The 22,079-nt window shown below is 31.2% G+C and overlaps 1 protein-coding gene and 1 long non-coding RNA gene across 2 annotated transcripts in view; both read right to left on the bottom strand.

The window, feature by feature from the left end:
• Positions 1-3,449, bottom strand: part of LOC134722726 (von Willebrand factor D and EGF domain-containing protein-like) — a 50,840-nt gene extending 47,391 nt beyond the window's left edge. Inside the window, exons 1-3 of the mRNA XM_063586347.1 lie at positions 3,338-3,449; positions 2,720-2,881; positions 847-912 (exon numbers count right to left, since the gene is read on the bottom strand). Coding sequence (XP_063442417.1) covers positions 847-912; positions 2,720-2,881; positions 3,338-3,449 — 340 coding nt within the window. The remainder of the gene's footprint in view (positions 1-846; positions 913-2,719; positions 2,882-3,337) is intronic.
• Positions 3,450-4,953: 1,504 nt separating this feature from the next.
• On the bottom strand, positions 4,954-13,437 carry LOC134721415 (uncharacterized). Its single transcript, XR_010107849.1, has 3 exons — positions 13,312-13,437; positions 11,745-11,863; positions 4,954-5,054 (listed from the first exon to the last, which is right to left on the bottom strand). It is a non-coding gene; the product is annotated as an uncharacterized LOC134721415 (long non-coding RNA).
• Between the last annotated feature and the right edge of the window lie 8,642 nt (positions 13,438-22,079).

Here is a 22,079-nt window from a genome sequence, read left to right as displayed (position 1 = left end):
AATATTTTCATTTTATATACTGTAAATGATTTTAGGACTTTCTTTAAAAAATATTCATATATTGTTATTAAACCAAATCACTCGGACGAAGTTGTCCTGACATGAATAAGACTATTTGAGGTCAAGTCTTTTACAATCTGGTCCACCTTAAAGGATCACATTCAAACTTGACGAACTGTTCACTATGAAAATGCTGTCGGAAGACATACCATGATGGGAAAGACAAAGTTTGAGTTTACAACAAGCGAAACAATTTCAATGGTAGTTCACGAAAGCCTTCACTCTTTTTGTATTAAATTCGAGAAAAGCAAAAAGATATACGATTCTTTTTTCTTTTCTTATTTCGGGAATTGTGATTTTCCAAAAATCTCCTGAACTTTTTTTATACAAACTGGAATTCTGTTATACATATCGGCAGGAGATTAAAGACAAAGTAAGGATTAATATGGATAGCGTTTTAAAGATATCTTATATCTAAAGAACAGTGTATTCATTATAATACGTAATAATAGAAGTAACAATTGATTTTGACTTGGTTTGATATTGCAAAGAGATAAACCTGATAGACGTGTTTCATATCAAATACTTGATTTAAAAAAAACTATTTTCTACGGCTAGAGATCTCTCAATAGAAGAATGACAATCATATGCCTTCGATATTAGCGATCTGCACTTACTCCACTAAATTTTGTTCCACATTAAACGTAAGAAACGTTCTATTGTTTTGGTATTCAACATGAAATTGAATGTCACGAATGACAAAACAAAATTTTAAATGAGGTAGATATAAGCAAATGGTTTGTTCGAAACAAATTTTATATGATTATAAAGTTGTGTTTAACTTACAGCTACATCCTGGATAATATTCCGTTTCTGAAGACATACTAGCTATACAGTGTACTGGTCCACTTCCTACAAAAAGAGTTTTAAATCATATACTAGACAGTTTTCTGATGATAAAGAATGATATATAAATAATTTGAAATACCAAGGTCTTTCTACCTCAGGATTAGATAACCTTAGTTGTTTATGCAACATGGCAGGAATATTTGACTTTTTTATCTTTTTTTTTTATATTTGAGCGTCTCAGATGAGTCTTTTGTAGACGAAACGCGCATCTAGCGCAAATATAAAATGTAAATCCTGGTACCTATGATAAGTTTACTTTCAAGAATAATTGATGTATCACTGCTTACATTTCAGCAGCAAACAATCGATGCAAGTTTGGATCGACAACATATTAAAAGGAAATCAGCATACTTTGTATATCACATGAAAAAGACCGACAATAGAGACGGATGTTTCTCGGGTTCATAATGTGGTAGTCCACAGAAAGAGTCTATACCGCGTCCTTAGAGTATATGCAATAAAAAAGTTATGGATAAGGTTAGACCAATCAATGTTTTTAGTCTATGAATTCACAAGACTACCAAGGTTGGGATCTATTCAGATCAATACCCAAAATGCAAAAAAAGCAGTAAAAATGGTCGTGTATTGTGTAAAGAGATTTTTCTGTTTGTTTTTTTTTATTATGTTTTTTGCTTCTATAAATTAAATTGTAAAAGATGCCATTTAATTAGATGTAGAAAGAAATAAAAAGCAAATAGATGTTTATCCTGCCTGATGTTAAGAACAGAGGATACAAGAGTGGTGTAAATGATTTCGGTTAGATAAAATATGGTGCATAACCAGAAATATAATCAGCCGTAAGCGAATAAACAAGCTAGCTCAAAGTATGTTGATTTTGTTGAACAAGGAAAACTGCTTTCTCAAAAGTTGCTAAGACAGGGCTTTGAATCAATCAAATTAGGGTCATCACACAAGACATTTTACGGTCGCCATCATGAGCCGATGGCCATTATGACAAAAGTGTGTCAGAAATCATATCTGATTTTCTTTCTCAGTCATGATAACCTCTATCATTACCGAAATGAACAAAGAAATAACACGACAGGTGCCGTATACGGTGCAGGAAATGACTACCCTTCCGGATCACCTGATTTCGCTCCCGGTGTTTAATGGAATTCGTGTTGTTTCTTATTCATTATTTATAACTGTTGATGTAAATGTACTTTGGTCTTAAGAGTCGTTTTTCACTCCTTGGTTTTTTTATTGTTATTGTCTCCTGAAATGTTTCCACGAAACCTCTTTTTAACTTATTAACCTCTATGTTATCAGCAATCAAATCCGGGCCTCAAATTGATTGTGAAACTGTCTATTATAGAGATGACGTGAATCAGATGTGGATACTAATAAATTCCAAAGATCAGTTAGAGTAAATACATCCTCAGACTCTTTCATCTTGAAATGGTATTTAACATTTGACTTTTCTACACTTTCACAAGTAACTCTGCAAGTCCAAACTAACAGAGGATATTGCTTCGTTTCAAATCACAAGTATCTTGTCTTAGGGAGAAATAAATCGTACTTTGTAAAGAATCACTCTGATCCAAACAAACAAAAAAATCTCTGAAACTGACATTATCAAGATGCTTGACTTCTTGATTGACAACATATTTGTTACGTTTAGAGGACTTATTTTTCAACAGACTGTTGTCATTCCAATGGGAAGCAATTGTGCTCCTCTTCTTGTCGTCTAGTTCCTTTATGACTTTTATTGTTTACTATATAGAAATAAAACACATACAATTTTAAAGACAAGGAAATCAACTCATTCCTATTTTGTTTGACCCCGCGGCGTTCAAAACATATACATTACCGAAACAATAAGATGAATTAGCTGGTGTTGGTCGCAGATAATATACGTTATAGCCATCACAGTTCCTTGTTACAATATAAATTGACTCTTCACAAACACTTTGATTTGTTTGAATGCAGGCTTCTATAGTCATATTTCCGTCCACAAATTTTGGCAAAGTACCTGCAAAACCGTCAATAAATGTATTAATGATAAAAAGATATTGATTTGATTGTAGGTAACATTATTCATGTTCATATACAAGTAAACATGAGTTTAAAGAATGGGAAAATCTATCAACTTTACATGACTTGGATTAAATTGAAATATATCAACTCGTGTGCGTCCTTTGCACAAGCTTGCTACGTATCGATCTGGTATATAAATACAAAGGAAGGACATGCAAAAGTTTTGTTTTTGTAAAAATTCATCGGTTAATTTTTTTTTTCAATTTGTGACTGAAAAATTCTTGTTCTTTAGTAAAATAATGCATTTGGAAGAAATTGTACTTTATATACATAAACCTCATATTAAATGGAACAAAAAACATATAGCTTTGTTTAAAAAAATTGTCGTCTAAACCAAACAATTTTTTTTTAAGAATCTTGCATTTAATTGTAAAATAAGTTTGTTTTGTACCATTCAACCAAATCGGGTTCATTGTTCCACAATACTTTGTTCCAGGCAGCTGTGTGGTAGGCATATCACCCCCATTATCACTGTAAATTCTATACCAGCCTTCTTTCAACATGTCGTCACTAATTGATTCTTCCGAAGTCCAATCAGCAAAAAATCCAGTTGAACGTTTTTCGGCATTATCTAGTCTTGTGTATGTTACACATGGGTCCCTAATTACTACAGAGATATAAGATAAATATAAACAATATGTTTGCTGTGTAAATATAACATCGACAGAAATAATCAACATTTATTTTATAAGAAAAAATGGACAACAGTTTTTAAAGTTATTTTGTGTTAGTTTGTTCTTAATTTGGGCTGTTTAACCACTATCCTAAGTTAAAGGGAATTTTATTGTTTATGTGGTTGTTGCCTTTTTGTATTTTTTTTATGTCGTGAATCATGCCGTATTTTTTCTTGAATACTTTATAAGTGTGGTCAAAACTTTCTTGTCTGGGCTTTTTTCTAGCTGCCGATACTGTAAGTGTTTTCTATTTTTTTATTGTTAAACATGTCGCGAATCAGAAGCCTTTTATTCAGGAGATTATTGTAATGCCATTTTTTTTCTTCGTATATTGGTCATTGCTAAATCAGGATATTGGTTTCATCTTTTGAATTGTTCCAATTGTGTCATTTTAGTTCTGTTGAAAACTCCTTATGGTATTGGATTTGGTCATTGCTGAAAGCCTTACGGTAACCTATAGTTTTTTTTTTTTTATATCATCGTTCCTACGTCACTGGTGGAATGGTGTATCATTGGTAATTTTTCCACAACACTTTGTTTTCGACATGTGCGTTCAGTGAACGTTTGTAATTAATATATCTTTTCTAAAAGGCAATGACTAGTTATATTTAAAGTAAAGTGGTTGTTGATTTTCGACAAACGTGGATATGAAAGTTGAATTTAGCGAAGCCAATAATTTTATTGTCCTAAAACGCAGACTTATTTAAATATTTTACTGTTAAAATTGTGTGTTTGCAATTATCCCTATTCCTTCCTATGTTAAATTCTGCAATGTCAGGCATTAATGATGTACTTTGTCTTAAGATCTCATGTCCAAGCTATCCCTTGTCCTAAATTCGCCATTTCAGAATCTAATGCATTATGGGTAATATTTTCAAAAGCGTACACCAAAACATTGTGCTTTGTTTAAAACGTTCTAAACAATGGAATTCCATGCAATTATTTTACGCTATTTTCATTTTGGTGTACGAACAATGAGATTACCCGTACTCCTTTTAGATTCTGAAAAGGCGAATTGTATAATACTTTTTTAATATTCTAATATATCTTTCAACAAGGGTTGTACATTGCTAATATTTATGACATACATTTTGAATCATCATATCTAGAAAGGAGAAAAGACATTACTAGGAAGTTCGTTTCTTTCTACTCATTTATATTTACCTTCTCCATGATATATTTTTATATCGTTTATACTACTATGTACACGGGCTGCTCTAGCGAACTTATTTCCAGTTCTATCAACTTGATTCACATATCTACTACCCCTGTTGTCAGTATAGTACAGATTGTCATTGTTGACAGCAATGCCATTTATTAAATACCCAGAATATTTAAAGCCATAACCGTTAATTTCCTGCACATCACTTCCGTTTAAAAACGCAGACCTTATCATGTATCGTACTGTCCAATGAATTCTTCCGACTTCAAACTCTACAAATAAGAGTTTTATATTGAATAGCAAATCGTGCAATGTAAAACATGTATTTGATTATGTATTGCTATAGTGCTAGCATAAAGGTAACACGTAAAGTCATATGAAACGAGTGACTGGTGAAAAATAATGTTTATCCAATTTATTGACCAATGCAGTAACACATCATAAATAAAGGCAACAGTAGTATACCGCTGTTCAAAACTCATAAATCCATGGACAAAAAACAAAATCGGGGTAACAAACCAAAACCGAGCGAAACGCATTAAATATAAGAGGAGAACAACGACACATCACCGAAACGCAACACACACAGAAACAGACCATTCATCAGACAAAACACCACGAGAATAACAAATATAACATGAAAACCAAATACATGAATTTGGGATAGACAAGTACCGTGCCACGTCTTATCTCAATATCTCAAAAATAAGAGAAAACACAAACGACTCAACGTTAAAATGCAACACAAAGAGAAACGAACAATATTATAACAAAGACCATCTTCCTGACTTGGTACAGGACACTTTTAAAGGGGAATAAAGGGTGGGTTGAACCTGGTTTTAAGGCATGCCAAACCTCGCACTTTAATGGCAAAGTTAAATATAACATTGAAATGACAACATAATATTACAGGACTACAATACAAATAAATAGGAGAACATATTAGACACAGAAAAACATGATTAATAGATAACAAAAAGCATCAGGTTTAAAATTCAATACGCCAAAAACGCGCCTTGTCCACACAAGACTCACCAGTGACGCCCAGATATAAAAGATCGAAAGTGAAAAAAGTACAAAGTTGTACAGCACTGAAGATCAAAAGTTGAAAAGGTTTCGCAAAATACGGCATTGTGTTTATGCCCGGGATAAGAACATTCTTATTATATAGAACAATTCATGCTATTGCAAACAGTAAATTTTATCAAATGAATATGAAAGAGATATACACAAAGAAACTAAAGTATTACCTAATAACAGAAAACTAAACCTGAATTCATAACGCCTAGATATAAAAGATCGAACGTGAAAAAGGTACAAAGTTGTACAACACTGAAGATCAAAAGTTGAAAAGGTTTTGACAAATACGGCATTGTTTTATGCACGGGATAAGAACATCCTTATTATATAGAATACTTAATGCTATTGCAAACAGTAATTTTTAACAAATGAATATGAAAGAGATATACATAATGAAACTGAAATATTAACTAATTACAGAAAACTAAACCCAAGTTTATCACAAAATAGACACACATCCGACTCAGTCCAGGCGTCAACGTAATTAAAAAAATTGTGACGTCACATACGATGGCGAAAAGGCAGAAACGTTATGCCACATTTGAATTTATGAAATTTAGAAACAGCATGACGTCACATATGAAAAACTATCATTCAAAAATGAGATAGAATTAGGATTGATTTAGAACTAAATACTGATAATTCATTTAAACAAAATGCATGTTGCAATACTTATTAATAGCAATTAACTGTAATATATATATATGTCCAGTTTGTTATGAATCCAACTTCAAACGTAAATAATCGTACAAAATTTAATATAATTAATAAAGAGGAGGTGATTAATTTTTCTATACGTCATACCTAAATATATAATAAGAAGACGTCAACACATTTGACAAAATCTGATGAGAATTACAAATATAACATTAAACATGTAAACTAAATACATGAATTTGGGATGAACAAGTACAGAAACACGTCTTATAGTAATGCGAATTCACATTCAGCAAAACGGTCACAATCGGGAATAAGTCACGTTTGGTAATTAAAAGATTAGACGACATAATGACAAACCACAATCTACCATGTGGTAAAAATGTCCTTAGCTAGTTAGGTTAAAGAGACATCATATGGATCAACCAATTCGTGATGGTGTCCACAAAATTTACGGAGTGTCAATTTTAATCTGTCCTCCTCATAACTTTGTTGGAGCAGTTTCTGCGTAAGGAGCACACTCCTGTATATGAAGTCCGTATTGTGTGAACATGCACGTGAATAACGTATCAATTGTGATATGTAAACACCATACGAAGAGGCAGAGGGTATGTTACTGCTGAGAAATGGGAAATTGATAATTGGGAGGTTGAAATCGTCCCGTTTATCATAGATTTTTGTGTGAAGTCGTCCATTTACGTCAATATTGAGGAAAAGATCAAGGTATGAAGCAGTCCTTCTAGTATCAGTAGTATCCTTAATTTCAAGTTCACTGGGATATATGAGATGTAAGTATTGGCTGAAGTATGGGTTGTTCAACGATAAAACATCATCAATATATCGAAAAGTAAAATTAAAGAATTTCGCAAGGTGCTTTTTCTTTTTGTCTTTTAGAAGGTTCTGAATAAATTCTGCTTCATACGAATACAAAAACAAATCAGCCAGCAGGGATGCACAATTAGTACCCATTGGAATACCGACTGTCTGTTGAAATATAAATCCTCCAAACTCAACAAATATATTGTCGATCAAAAAGTCCAGCATTTTAATAATATCATCTTCAGTATATTTTCTGGAAGATTCAGTGTGATTCTTCACAAAATATGAAGTATTGTATCCCAAAACAAGAAATTTGTATCTACGATTCCCATTTTTATAGAAAAAGCTCTGTTTTATGAGTTGGTGAAGTCGATCTTTCAACTGAGCATGGGGAATAGTAGTATATAGCGTAGAAAAATCAAAAGTTTTAATGTTGCTGCAAAACTGCAAAGGTTAAGCAGTAGATCTTTCGAATTTTTGAGAATCCACATCTGGTTAACACCACTGGTAGTATATATCTCCTCACAATATTTTTGAAGCCCATCTTTAACTGTAGAAAGAATAGTAGTCAATACTTAAGAAAGATGTTTAGTCGAACATTTTGAAGACCCAGCTATGTATCGTTCTTTATATGGAGTTTTGTGTAATTTAGGTATCCAGTATAATGAGGGCAAGTTTTCTTCGTTTTCTTTGATGTTGATACCAAAAGAAAGAAGGACAGATTTATGATTTTGTAAAATTTCATCCTTGGTAAATGATGTTAAAGAATATGTAGGATTACCAGTAGTTTGATCAATTCCAAGCTCTGTAGTGAGACATTGCAAATAATGTTTTTTACATATGAAGACAATATTATTAGAGGCTTTATCTGCCGGAACAACGACATATTTGTCATGCAAAGAGGATAAAGCATCCACAACCTCCGGATTCTTGAAAGGGTTAGAAACTCTTGTACTCATATTACATCTTAGTTTTTGTATGCGCCTCTGAATGCATGATCGAATAGCTTTGATCCATTCAGACAAAGTGTCCAGTTCGGGTTCGTCTGGTTCGCGCTTTATCCATTTTCTTGCATAGTCCTCAACTGCATCCATCAGTAACTTGAAATTCTTTTTCCAGTTGATGGGCTGGGGGATTCTATACTTTGGTCCCTTGGCTAGCAACTCTTTTAGTTGTTTATTGGTAACAATACCAAGGTCACCAGTAATAATATGACCAGCTGGACTATAATTATATTGAGAAGATGCACATGAGCAATCCGGAGGCTTGGATTTTGTATCTTTGAGGTTAAAATCCTCTAAAACTCTCTTGTGGTTGAAAATCTTTGATGCAATAGACTTGGTGTAAATATAAGAAATAACAGGTGTAGCTTTATTTTTGAAGTAATCAGGTATAGTTTTTTGTACAGATTTTTGATGAAAAATATTGCCAATATTTACAGCATCTAAACCTTTATTGGCGAATTCTACCTTAAAAAAGTAACGCTTTTCCTCACTATTGGATGTAGTCAATACGGGTTTAAATAGTCTATGGTTAGCAATGTCCATGATAATTGCAACTAATCTATACAAAACAGAACGAGAATCAGTAACGGAAGTATTTTTGGCATCTTGAAATAGTAAAGAAAGTTTTGACAATGAAATGGAGTATAATTTAGTTCTAATATGATGAATACCTAAAGGTTTTTGAACAGACGTTAATAGAATATCAATTGTCACGGTGTGTACAGCAGGTGGTATATATTTTCTGTGACCATGACTTCTATTTCGTCGAGCAGAAGTATTAAATAATTTTAATGTATTGACAGTACTACACCTGGGACTAGATAAAATACCTACACCATCAATTTTGTCATTGCATCCATAGGGAATGGCTGTTCCCAACTCTCTGATCCAAAAGTCTTCTCTTTGTAAACGATATGGTGTACTCAATATGGGGTCATTTGTTGGATGATATATTTTCTCTATAATCCGGACTTTCATTGAAACAATAGAATGGTCAGGCTGATTAAAATGTTTATAGAGAAATTTGTTGTTATTAGGATCATTAACATTAGACCGATGATCATTCATCCTAAAATTGAGTCTTTGCCGAGTTTCCCCGACGTAGATCAATCCACAAAGAGTACATTCAATACCGTAAACAATATTGGAGGCAGTGCAATTCAAATCCTCATGGCTATGTGTATTGTAATTTTTGGTGGTTAAATTACTTTGAAAGTGGGTATCAGTTATAAGAATATCACAGGTTTTACAATTTTTACGGTTACATTTGGAAATAGAGCAATATTGATGGTTGTCATTGAAATCTAAAATATCTGAAAGTTGAACAGTACACGGCCGAATATATTCAAACTTGTCTGCATTTTTATAGTACAATGAGGATTCAGAAGACTGCACATGTGTCATTTTCATAACATCATTTGAGATGATCCTGGGGACACCTGATAAAATCGGTGTTGTTGTGTCCTTGACAACAGCCGATTGACACCTTTTTATCCTGGGCGTCGTGTCATCCAGTATAATATTATTTTTTCTACTAGTTTTCATGCTGTTACGCTACCGGACTGGTAGAATCCTCGGGGACAGATTGTCCACCAGCAGAGATTCCGGTCCGGTGGTGATAAATAAAGGCAACAGTAGTATACCGCTGTTCAAAACTCATAAATCCATGGACAAAAAACAAAATCGGGGTAACAAACCAAAACCGAGCGAAACGCATTAAATATAAGAGGAGAACAACGACACATCACCGAAACGCAACACACACAGAAACAGACCATTCATCAGACAAAACACCACGAGAATAACAAATGTAACATGAAAACCAAATACATGAATTTGGGATAGACAAGTACCGTGCCACGTCTTATCTCAATATCTCAAAAATAAGAGAAAACACAAACGACTCAACGTTAAAATGCAACACAAAGAGAAACGAACAATATTATAACAATGACCATCTTCCTGACTTGGTACAGGACACTTTTAAAGGGGAATAAAAGTGGTGGGTTGAACCTGGTTTTAAGGCATGCCAAACCTCGCACTTTAATGGCAAAGTTAAATATAACATTGAAATGACAACATAATATTACAGGACTACAATACAAATAAATAAGAGAACATATTAGACACAGAAAAACATGATTAATAGATAACAAAAAGCATCAGGTTTAAAATTCAATACGCCAAAAACGCGCCTTGTCCACACAAGATTCACCAGTGACGCCCAGATATAAAAGATCGAAAGTGAAAAAAGTACAAAGTTGTACAGCACTGAAGATCAAAGTTGAAAAGGTTTCGCAAAATACGGCATTGTTTTTATGCCCGGGATAAGAACATTCTTATTATATAGAACAATTCATGCTATTGCAAACAGTAAATTTTATCAAATGAATATGAAAGAGATATACACAAAGAAACTAAAGTATTACCTAATTACAGAAAACTAAACCTGAATTCATAACGCCTAGATATAAAAGATCGAACGTGAAAAAGGTTCAAAGTTGTACAACACTGAAGATCATAGTTGAAAAGGTTTTGACAAATACGGCATTGTTTTTATGCACGGGATAAGAACATCCTTATTATATAGAATACTTAATGCTATTGCAAACAGTAAATTTTAACAAATGAATATGAAAGAGATATACATAATGAAACTGAAATATTAACTAATTACAGAAAACTAAACCCAAGTTTATCACAAAATAGACACACATCCGACTCAGTCCAGGCGTCAACGTAATTAAAAAAATTGTGACGTCACATACGATGGCGAAAAGGCAGAAACGTTATGCCACATTTGAATTTATGCAATTTAGAAACAGCATGACGTCACATATGAAAAACTATCATTCAAAAATGAGATAGAATTAGGAACTTAGTCTTCTGTGCACGATTTTTTTATTTCTTACGCAAAAATATCGTAAAGTCGTCATTTTTTTAGCCTGTTTGTTATGATTTAACAAATATGGCAGGTAATTATTTGCCGTGTTTTGAACCCATAGTTTACCGATTATTACCTTATAATAAACAATCAAAGTTTTATAATGAAAACTATCCACTTAGTTATAAAAAAACATATGAATCATATTTGTTTAATTTGAGGTTTCATATTACTTTAAAGATTTGGCCGATACCCTGTAAAAAATATGGACAGTAGACAAGCTAATACCATAGATTTTTGAAAGGTGACCGAATTATCAATAAACCACCATTGAGCTCGTATAAAGATGAACTGTTTGTTAATTATACTATACTGTTGAAGAAGTCAATCGAAAAAAAACCAGATCTGATTTTCATTCTAATCGTCATACTTTTCTCTTTTCAGCCATGTATAAGTTTCATAGTTTATTATTTTGCAAATTTAACCTCATTTTTTAAGTGTTTTTATTGGATATTCACCCAGTAATATTCGTGACTTTTTGGTCAAAACAGAGTCGCTGATTACTGTCATTTGATCATCTCCATCTAAAGTACACCTTTCAATTGAACCAATTTCATCGTCCATAAAGTATATCCAGCTAAAATAACAAATTATTACGATTTGAAATTTTGTTGACCTTACATATGCAGTAATATATAATGATATGTTATGTTTCATACAAAAAACATTTATTATGGACATTTTCTGATTCATTTCTCACTAAAAAAGGACCAAAGAAACAGATGCTTGTATGCTTACAAATAAATGCAGTACAGTGTTTTTTCAAAACCTGATTGACGTTTATGTGTAGCATATCTTATACATAACAGTGAGATTACTGAGCGTTTATAGAGCTTAAAATATGCCTATTTCTATTATTTTCAAGTACCTCTAGAATTTTAAACCCGAACAGTCTAATTTTAGATAGTTAGAAACCATTTAGACAAAAATACGCCTAAAGAAAAATTCAAGAAAAGAAAAACACAACAGATATCAACTCGATCCATGCCAAGTTTATTTATTTTGAGGCAGACATAATTTTTGCACATTTTTTGGTAACGTGCCAATTTAACACATTTGACTTTTTTTGTAATTTGATTTCGGGAAACATTAATGGTGGTGTTGCTCCTTTTTCTTTTATAAATATTTCGATCGCACGTTTCATAGAATTATATGAAACTTTGGAAGAGGCAGTTTTAGCCTTTGAAACAAAATATTGAAAACATATTGGTTCTCGAAATTTGTGTATGTTTTGGAATTAGAGTTAAGGTAGATTCATTGTATACCGCCATCTTGGATTGTACAATCACTGTAAAAAAAAAAGGTCTAGTTATTTGCCTAAAGCTGCATATGTGAAGACAGATTTGCAATTCAATGGTTAGACTATTTCTACTATTTAAATTAACTTGTTAATTAATCGTATTCTACAAAATATTTTAACAAATATCATTTTTTCTATTTTAAAATCTTTTTTTTTTCAAATGAGCCAGGGGAGATAGCTCTTTTAATACAAAATTTATACTGGGCTGATAGGGAATTTTTTAATTTTTACTTGTAGCAAAAAAAACAAGTTCGGTGACACCATGTTTTCTTTTAATTTTCTTTAAACATGTTATGAAACCTTTCTTCTCACAATTTATTTCAAAATTCTATCCCACAGAATTGTTTTTATGCACACTAATGTGTTTTTTTCATGAACAAACTAACCAAATTCTGGCAATTTTCAACGACTCATAGCTTGAAAAATAGCACGGTGACCAATACTTTTAATTAAATCTTTCTTGGCAAATTGTAAAAAAAATCTGCATATGCAGTTTAATGTCAGTGTTTTAAAACGTTTAATATCTTTTGCAAAACTTACATGGAATTTAAAGATTTTTTTTCAAAACCTATCCATAATGATGATATATCATTCCCCGTAAAATAACGAGTGTCAATTATGATGTTGCATACAGTTCACTAATTTCATTTAGCAAATAGGAAGATAATTTAAAAGTAAAATAAATAAAAGATACTATCATATGAATCATTTAAAACTTTTCTCACCTATTTTCCACATCTAAAGTGAGATGTCCTTTTCCAAAACCACTGCCATTTATAATAACAGTTTCGTTTGAGCCATCAAGATTTGAGCGGATAATTGCATCAAAGCTGCTGTCAGACCAATAAATGTGGTCGTTGTCGGAGTCTATTGCAAAACTTATTGGATGATAAAGTGACGATTTCGGTATTATTTCTTCAATCATTCTTTCACCATTGCTACAAGGATAGCATGTTCTGAAAATAAAAACTTATTAGATTAAGTAAAAGCCTTAATTATTTCATGCTGTTCACTTGACATTTAAATGCAAGTTGAACCCTTACATAAAGTAGCAGGACCTGACCATTTAACATGCCAATAAATGATCTAAAAAAAAAATTAAAAAAAATAAGTAAATTTAGAAACTATGAATACATGACAACTCGAGGCAAGTCATAGCAAGACAACTCGGGACAATCTTAAAACAACCCGAATCACTTTTTAAGACAACACGAACCAGTTTACAAGACAATTCGTAATACTTCTAAAGATAACATATACATTTTAATTTCAAAAAAGGGTCGTAAAGGATGTACGGTACAAATAACGTTATCAGCCTTGCCTGTGAATGTAACGTTTATTATTCTAGTATGTATAACAATTGTGTTTTCACACCAATGAGTCATATAAAAGAATGACGATAACCTTTTTGATTTTTTTTTATGTAGCCATTTGGAAAAGATACATTGTACACTGAAAGATAATAACAGTTGGTCCGTTATGAAAAAATAAGGTAACCGCAGGGGAAAACGTTAAATCTTCTACAACTTATATACAAACAGTAGATATATTTGTTAATCAGCGGTATCATCTTTTTTTAAAAACGAGGGAAAAGTTTGATAAATTCATGCATTAATTATTAAGTAGGCAATTTCATATATCAGCTGATAAATTATTCCTAATAAAACTTTTTAAAAAGATACCCCTTTAGTAAATAATATGTCACGTGTTTGTTAAAGATTCAGATCCGTGTTTATTCAAATATCTATATAAAAGCAATTAAAACAGTTTTTGTATAATTGCAAATTAAGTCATATATAATATATTTTTTATTGGCAAGTTACCACGGAATATGTAAAGAGAATGTTGTTTTTTGGGGGGATTTTATATATATAAAATTCAAGCAGTAATTAGTAAGTAGGCGATTTAATATATCAGGTGATAAATTATTCCTAATGGAATCTAAAAAAATCCCTCTAATAAATGATTTGTCATGTGTTTGTTATAGATTCAGACCCGTATTTATTCAAAGATATATATATGGTAGAGAATGCAAGTAAAAATTATTAGAAATAATTTTATTTGATGACATATTACTTATTTATTTCTAACGACTTATACAGCAAAATTACGTTAAAAGATTAATGAATTGTTTGACTTGCATTAAATGTAAAATTGGGTTCACGGACATCCGTGTACTTTAAAACCTAAGTGTTTTAAGAATAATCAAACGAAGTACTTTGAAAAGTTCGATGTTTATCTTAATGTTATACCTATATAGATCTATAACCCATAGGCTTAGGTTCTCTGCTATATCTTCCATTTTTAGAAATTTCGTTATAATTAAGTAGAAGAAAATCCAGATTTCATACGGAAAGCATATATGTATGGACGGACTGACGAACAAACTAAGCAACACTGTGTGTTCCATGAAACGATTTCGAGAAACATAAAAAAAATATATCCGAGGTTAATCTAGTTAATAATTATAAGTGAATTAGTTATATTAAATATCTTAGCAAATATGTCAAATATCGTCTTTTTCATCATGATTTAAAAATCTTTATTTAGGCATAATATTTTTTTAATTTGTTCAGAACTATCGTTTTCGATTTTTTGTTTCTTCCAGTGAAAACGGTTATCAATGTTAGGTAAAATATCAATCAACTGCTCATCAGTTATCTTTCTCTTATGTTGTATCACATTATTTATTTTCTCTTTGGTATCTACAAAGGCAATTATATTTCATTCTAAACTATTTCCGATGGACACATGCTTTTGTAACATTAATGATCTGCATGATTATATGTTTGGTAACTACCTATGCATAGTTCCGGAATACGGATCCACCCAATAAATGTAGGATTTTGTTTGATGGTAGTCTATTTGAAAATGTTCGCTACTCTGCCTCGGAATGTCAACCAAAAGTTTAATCACTGTACTGTCGTTCTTATTTATTAAGTAGAGTCTGTTCCAGTCTAGAACTATAAAAGTTGGACCTGTAATGAAATAAATGTTATGTTATAAATGAGAAAAGATTATAAAAATAGAAAAAAATGTAACTTGATTGATAATTAATCATAATTATATTGTTTCATGCCCACTTTACGTTCTGTGTGAGTGTGTTGGTTTTCTTCGGCTTGTAAGGGATATCAATTAATTGTTTTTATAAGTGTCGATTGGATGACCTTTCCATATATTTACAAAAGTATCGGTTTATTAAAGATCAATATATATTTTGATAACTTTCAAGTGTCTGGAGTCAATTTCAGAATAAAAACAATATAAAAAAAAATACGTGCATTGTCGGAAAATATAAAATTTATTTGTACGCGCTACGAAAAAGGTGAAAACTCGGCGAGCCTCAATTTCTTTCTGTTTCATGTGTTTCTAAACCTGGTATAAATAAATTTTTATCTTTTCCGACATGATGTCTAATTGTTCAAAAATGTGTCCCAAAAGAAGAACACTACGCTGAAAAATCTGTTGTTTTTTTTTATATTGCAGGTGGGATTTTTTAAGACTGCGTTTTTTTCTAAAAGTAATGTACTATTCAACAACTGTGTACTCGGGCAAGAATTGTACATTTTTCTTTATTTTTTATTTACTATCTTTTTTAATTTCGAATTTTTTTTTAATTAGTTTTGGTAGTTATACACATACAAGGAAGTATAGTCACACGAAATTAATTATTGTATATTCGATATCCGGTTTACACGTAAATGATGACTATTTGAATAGACGAAATAAATATTATTCAAGTGTAACATAAATACATTGATGGTCTATTTTGATTATTCGTAAAATTGAAAAATGAGAAAGAGAAATAATGAATAAAAGAATAAAGATAAGATGTAAAATTTTAGTTTTATACAGAAATATTTAAAATACAGACACACATACACCCAAAAAAATAAGCAAATAAAAAACACCCCATATAAAACCTCTTGTCATTAATTCCGCACGACATAAACTATGTGTTACAGAGCTCAGTAAATATTACATTTAGACAAAGTTTCTGCAGAAAGAACAGAAGGATTGACCAATAAACGGTTTGTTGCTTTCTAACACCAATTGACACATATATCATAGAAATACAGGACGATAAAAAATTGATAATCTATTCATTTATTAGTTTCTGTATAATTGGTACATCAGGAGGTAAGGCGAGATAGCAAAAGGATCAATTTACGCTAAAAAAAAATCCCACCAGGGCCATTTTCCCAAAGTGTAAACAAAAAAAATGATTAACCAACACAAAATCATGTTAAGCTTTATATGATTTATATTTTTGATAATACTCCATTTAACTTAGCGGTGCCTTTCGAAGCACAATTAAACAAAATAAGTAAAATTCACAAAGTTTCATATACAAATACCTGCAACAGCAACATTTAGTCCCGAATCGGATTTTGATTTGTTAAAGTATGATAAGTTGAGAAACAGTAAAATAAAGTGCCTCCTTCATGCCATTAATCACATTCCACTCCTACTGGAAGAACTTACCTCTACTACTATTTGTATCTCGTCTTTTATAATCACGAATGTAATTATTTCCACCAAACTTTATCCAAAACAATAATCGTTCCATCCAAAAATAATCGCCGAAAAAAGTCTCAAATTTAGGTAAATACATATGAAAGACCAACCTGTTTAATTTTCTGGCAACATAATGTGTTACTATCTAAAATAATATTTCTTCTTATATAAAACAAAAATATAAAGTTCTTACCAGTAGAATAAGTGGAACAACAGGTATACGTAGAAAAACATCCACCATGTGTCCAACAACATCCTTTAACAGATGTCATAAACAAAGTTGACAACACAAAAAGTGTCTGGAATCCGTTCATGGTTCCTGTGATAAGAAATAGGCACATCTTATCAGGAGATATACTTATATATATATATATATATATATGGAAATTTCGCAATGAAAATCCACGTGATTATCTCATACCCAATCGTATTAGATTTTTAAGCAAACGTTTATAAGGTTTTTTAAATCTTATATGAATACTTCATTAATTTTTTTGATTTTACTTGTAAACTTTGGTTTCAGAAATGAAAAATGTTTGGACTGGTACATGTATAAATATACATAATAGATACTCCCCGACCTAGTTTATCGATTTAAATATTTTTTTAATGTACCGCATTTGGTTACATTTAGAAGTCAGACATCTTTTTTGCAACATGTCAGAATTTTCGTCAAAGCACCAAATATGGAAAGAAAATAAACTGAATACATGTAATTATGTTTAATCTAAATTATAGTAAGTAACTTTCTACAATTGACTAAAATTTTTGATGACAACACATATGAACTGAAGCTTTAAAAATAACAAAAGTGTTTAAGCGGCAAATATAACAAAAACACCTAGTAAGCATTTATAAGTTTGAAGTAGTTAGCACCAGTTTAAAGGCTGTTTTTCTTGGTATGAGATATGGTGTTGATAGTGAATACTATTTAGACAGCGGCTTTACTGTTCTCAATTGGAGAACTATATAGTGCATATCTGTAGATAACGATTAAGAGTAACTTACATCAGGAGTGCGGTAGTTTGAATATAAGTCGTGCTTAGTGTGTATACGTTTAATCTGTTCATGACTAAATTTATAGTACTACTCATGTTCAATTTGATATTAAAAAGTAAAATCACAAAAATACTGAACTCGGAGGAAAATCCAATCGGAAAATCCATAATCACATGGCAAAATCAAATGACAAAACACATTTAAAACGAATGAACAAGAACTGTCATATTCCTGACTTGGTACATGCATTTTCAAATGTAGAAAATGGTGGATTAAACCTGGTTTAAAGCGCTAAACCTCTCACTTTGATGACAGTCTCATCAAATTCCGTTATATGTACAATGATGCGTGAACTAAATTTGGTCTCTTAAAAGGAGTTGTGGTATATTTTAGGTCCTTAATATTCTTCAACTTTGTACTTGTTTTTTGCTTTCGAACTTTTTTTTTATATCTGAGCGTCACTGGTTAGTCTTGTGTAGACAAAATGCGCGTCTGGGGCATTAAATCTAAAACCTGGTACTTTTTGATAGCTAGTATTCGTGTGTTTCTCTGTATTATGTGTTCTCCCATTTATTTGTACTGTAGTCCTGTCATGTCATGTTGTCATATTGGCATTCTAATGTTATATTTAACATTGCCATAAAAGCAGGAGGTTTGACTAGCCACATATCAAGTTTCAACCCACCAATTTGATTTTTTTAAATGTCCTGTACCAAATCAGGAAAATGTCATTGTTATATTATAGTTAGTTTCTCTGTGTGTTACATTTTAGTGTTGCGTTTCTGTTGTTTAGTAGTTCTCTTCTATTATTTGATGTGTTTCCCTCAGTTTGAGTTTGTAACCCCGATTTGGTTTTTTTTTCTTCTCGAAATTCGAACAGCGGTATACAACTGTTGCCTTTATAGAGTTTGTTACCCTCTACTTATCTTCTAAAAAAAATCATCCGCATTTCTGATACAGCTGATATGTCTAATAAAAAAAGAAAAATATCACAAAAAATCTTTTAATTATTATACAGAGAAACAATTTTGAACTGTAAAGTGTGCCGTACGATTTAAAAAATAAATAAATGAGACTTCAATAGGGAAGCACATGTAAATACTTGTTTTTATTGTTGATAAAAAGTCTATTGACTGACGGTGATGTAGTCAAATTCAAACACTTTAATAACACATTGATAACCTATTCTGATTACATTGTATCGCCAAGGATTTTGATTTGTCAATACTTTTTAATATTTACCTGAAAAATAACGCTCTGAAGTCTTACATTTAAGGAAAAATACAAAATCATTTTCGTCTATAGATTCACAGTTAAACAAATGTAAAATAATCTGTAACAATGTATAGCATAAATCATGACAATGTTATGCGCTCCAAGCAAAAGAAATCGGAAAAAATAATATATATATCGTGGAAAATTACGGGACTGTGTAATTAGGAAAAAGACTGTAAAATGAAAATAGAAGCAAAGGCATATAATCAATCAATGTTATATCGTGCATATTTGTCGATTCTAAGCAAATGAGTTCAAAACCATTATGAAGCTTGGTGATAGTAATCACTAGTATGACGTTCATTATCCCTGAACTAGTATATATTTGTTTAGGGGCCAGCTGAAGAACGCCTCCGGGTGCAGGATCCTCTCGGTACATTGAAGACCTGTTGGTGACCTTCTGCTGTTGTCTTTTCTATGGTAGGGTTGTTGTCTCTTTGACGCATTCCCCATTTCCATTCTCAATCTTTCTAAAATTGATTCATCATCATACTGATTAAACATTCATTTAAAAATTACTGCGGTATATCAAAAGTGTTGCATATTTACCTGACAAATGTCGAAATGTTCAGGATGTAGTTAAATATGTAATTGGGTAAAATGATGCAAGCATACGATTTATTGCGTCTTACACTCTGAGTAGAAAATAATCTTTAACTACTTTAGTAAATATATTGTGTAAAAACGTTAATAATGAGATATGAAAATCAAGTGGCTCGAGCATTTTCTGAAGTAGTTTTAAGAAATTTCAAAGAAATGTGTTTAACAGTGGGTAAGCTTTCATTAGTCTTCACCATCCTATAGATTAACAACTTTTGGTTATATTTATAATTAAAAATCTTCATTGAAGGTGGAGCCCGAATGCACAGTCAATTAGTTATATATTGGTGTTCCATTTGTATGCAAGAGTGACATTCTTTTGAATTATGTGCCGATTCGAAAAAACGTTATGCGAGGATTATCTCCCTTTAACAGGTTAATTATTTTATATTTAAGTATAGGTTTCTGATATAATTTTGAATAATTACAAAATGTATCAATTCAACATATTTCAGTTTTTGGTATTGGTGTATCAAAATCATTAATCTCTACAAATTTTATTAGATATTATGAATTTTTATCACAATAGATTAATATGCTAATTAGCTTGTTACAGCTACTATCAATATCAGACTGCTGAAATGGACACAGAAACTAAGTATTATCTCAGACGAACATCTCGGATTAAAATTTGGCTTCGGTATCCAATATTTGCTCTTCCTTCAATCCTGTCAATATCTTTATTAAACGGGGGAAATAAGGTAGTCTATTGTAATTTTTTTTTATAATTTTTAATAATTTTCACGAATTACAACATGTACATGATGTACAACAAATTCAACACTTTAAACATACATACAGTAAAATTAGCAATACACTTGAATATATATATATATATATATATTTTACGATAAACATTGTTGAAAATTCTTTTTTTATATTTATATGGAAAGAGAACATAAGTACGGAAGAAGACATTTTTTAGTTAACTATTTATGTACCACTGTATAGCACATGAGAAGGGATAAGTATTTTATGAAAAAATAAGAGGTTAACAATAGCCTGTAAGATCTCAATACATAAAAAATTGCGCTATTAAATACACAAACATATTATGTCAGTGTTGACAATAAGTATCTGAAAAAATATATAATAAATTGAATTATAAAAATAATTCTTAAATGCATTCCACATGGTATCAACGTGCTCTTGTCTCTCATTTTTTACTGCCATTATAATTTACTGTTATTTGATTGAACATTAAAAGGATTTTGAGAGTGTTAAAAAATTTTCAATTATGGACGAAATTAGCTCTATGTGGTGTAACCGGAAATTTTTTAAATCTCATAAAATTAATGTATTTTAACTTGAAACCATTAGGGGAAAAGAAAATGATTACATATATTTTGTTGTAAAATTTCATTCGAGAAACTCACGTCTCGAAAACATAACAATCGTAAATGAAGAACTACAGATTTAAATTAAAGTTTAAGTGAAAATATCACCAAATGATGTAGAAGTTAACAACTATAGAAGAGGGACGAAAGATACCAAAGGGACAGTCAAACTCATAAAACTAAAACAAACTGACAACGCCATGGCTATAAATGAAAAAGACAAACAGAAAAAAACAATAGTACACATGACACAACATAGAAAACTAAAGAATAAACAACACGAACCCCACCAAAAACTAGGGGTGATCTCAGGTGCTCCGGAAGAGTAAGCAGATCCTGCTCCACATGTGGCACAAAAATTTATGATAAAAGAGATGATTTTTCATTTCCTATTGTTAAATATCCATTTTTAGATGGTGACGTTCCCTTGTCAACATCTTATGGTGTTTATATATCTCAACTTGTACGATTCGCTCGTGTATGTAACAACGTATTAGATTTTAGCTAGAGAAATTTATGTATTACTGAAAAATTATTACACCAGGGTTTTCGATATCACAAACTGGTCAAAACATTTACTAAATTTTATCACCGGTATAAGGAAATAATTCGTAAATATAACTCAACAATTTCACATCCAAAATGTTATGGAAATATTCTTTATAAAGCACAAAAATGTCAGTATTCTCCTCAGAAACTAGCAAAACCTTTAAATAGACTTATAAAAAGAGGATATAGTTACGATACTGTTGTCAGGTCATTGA

Source organism: Mytilus trossulus, chromosome 6 (assembly GCF_036588685.1).
Source record: "Mytilus trossulus isolate FHL-02 chromosome 6, PNRI_Mtr1.1.1.hap1, whole genome shotgun sequence".
Lineage (NCBI taxonomy): Eukaryota > Metazoa > Mollusca > Bivalvia > Mytilida > Mytilidae > Mytilus > Mytilus trossulus.
This window is presented reverse-complemented; position numbering and strand designations above follow the sequence as displayed.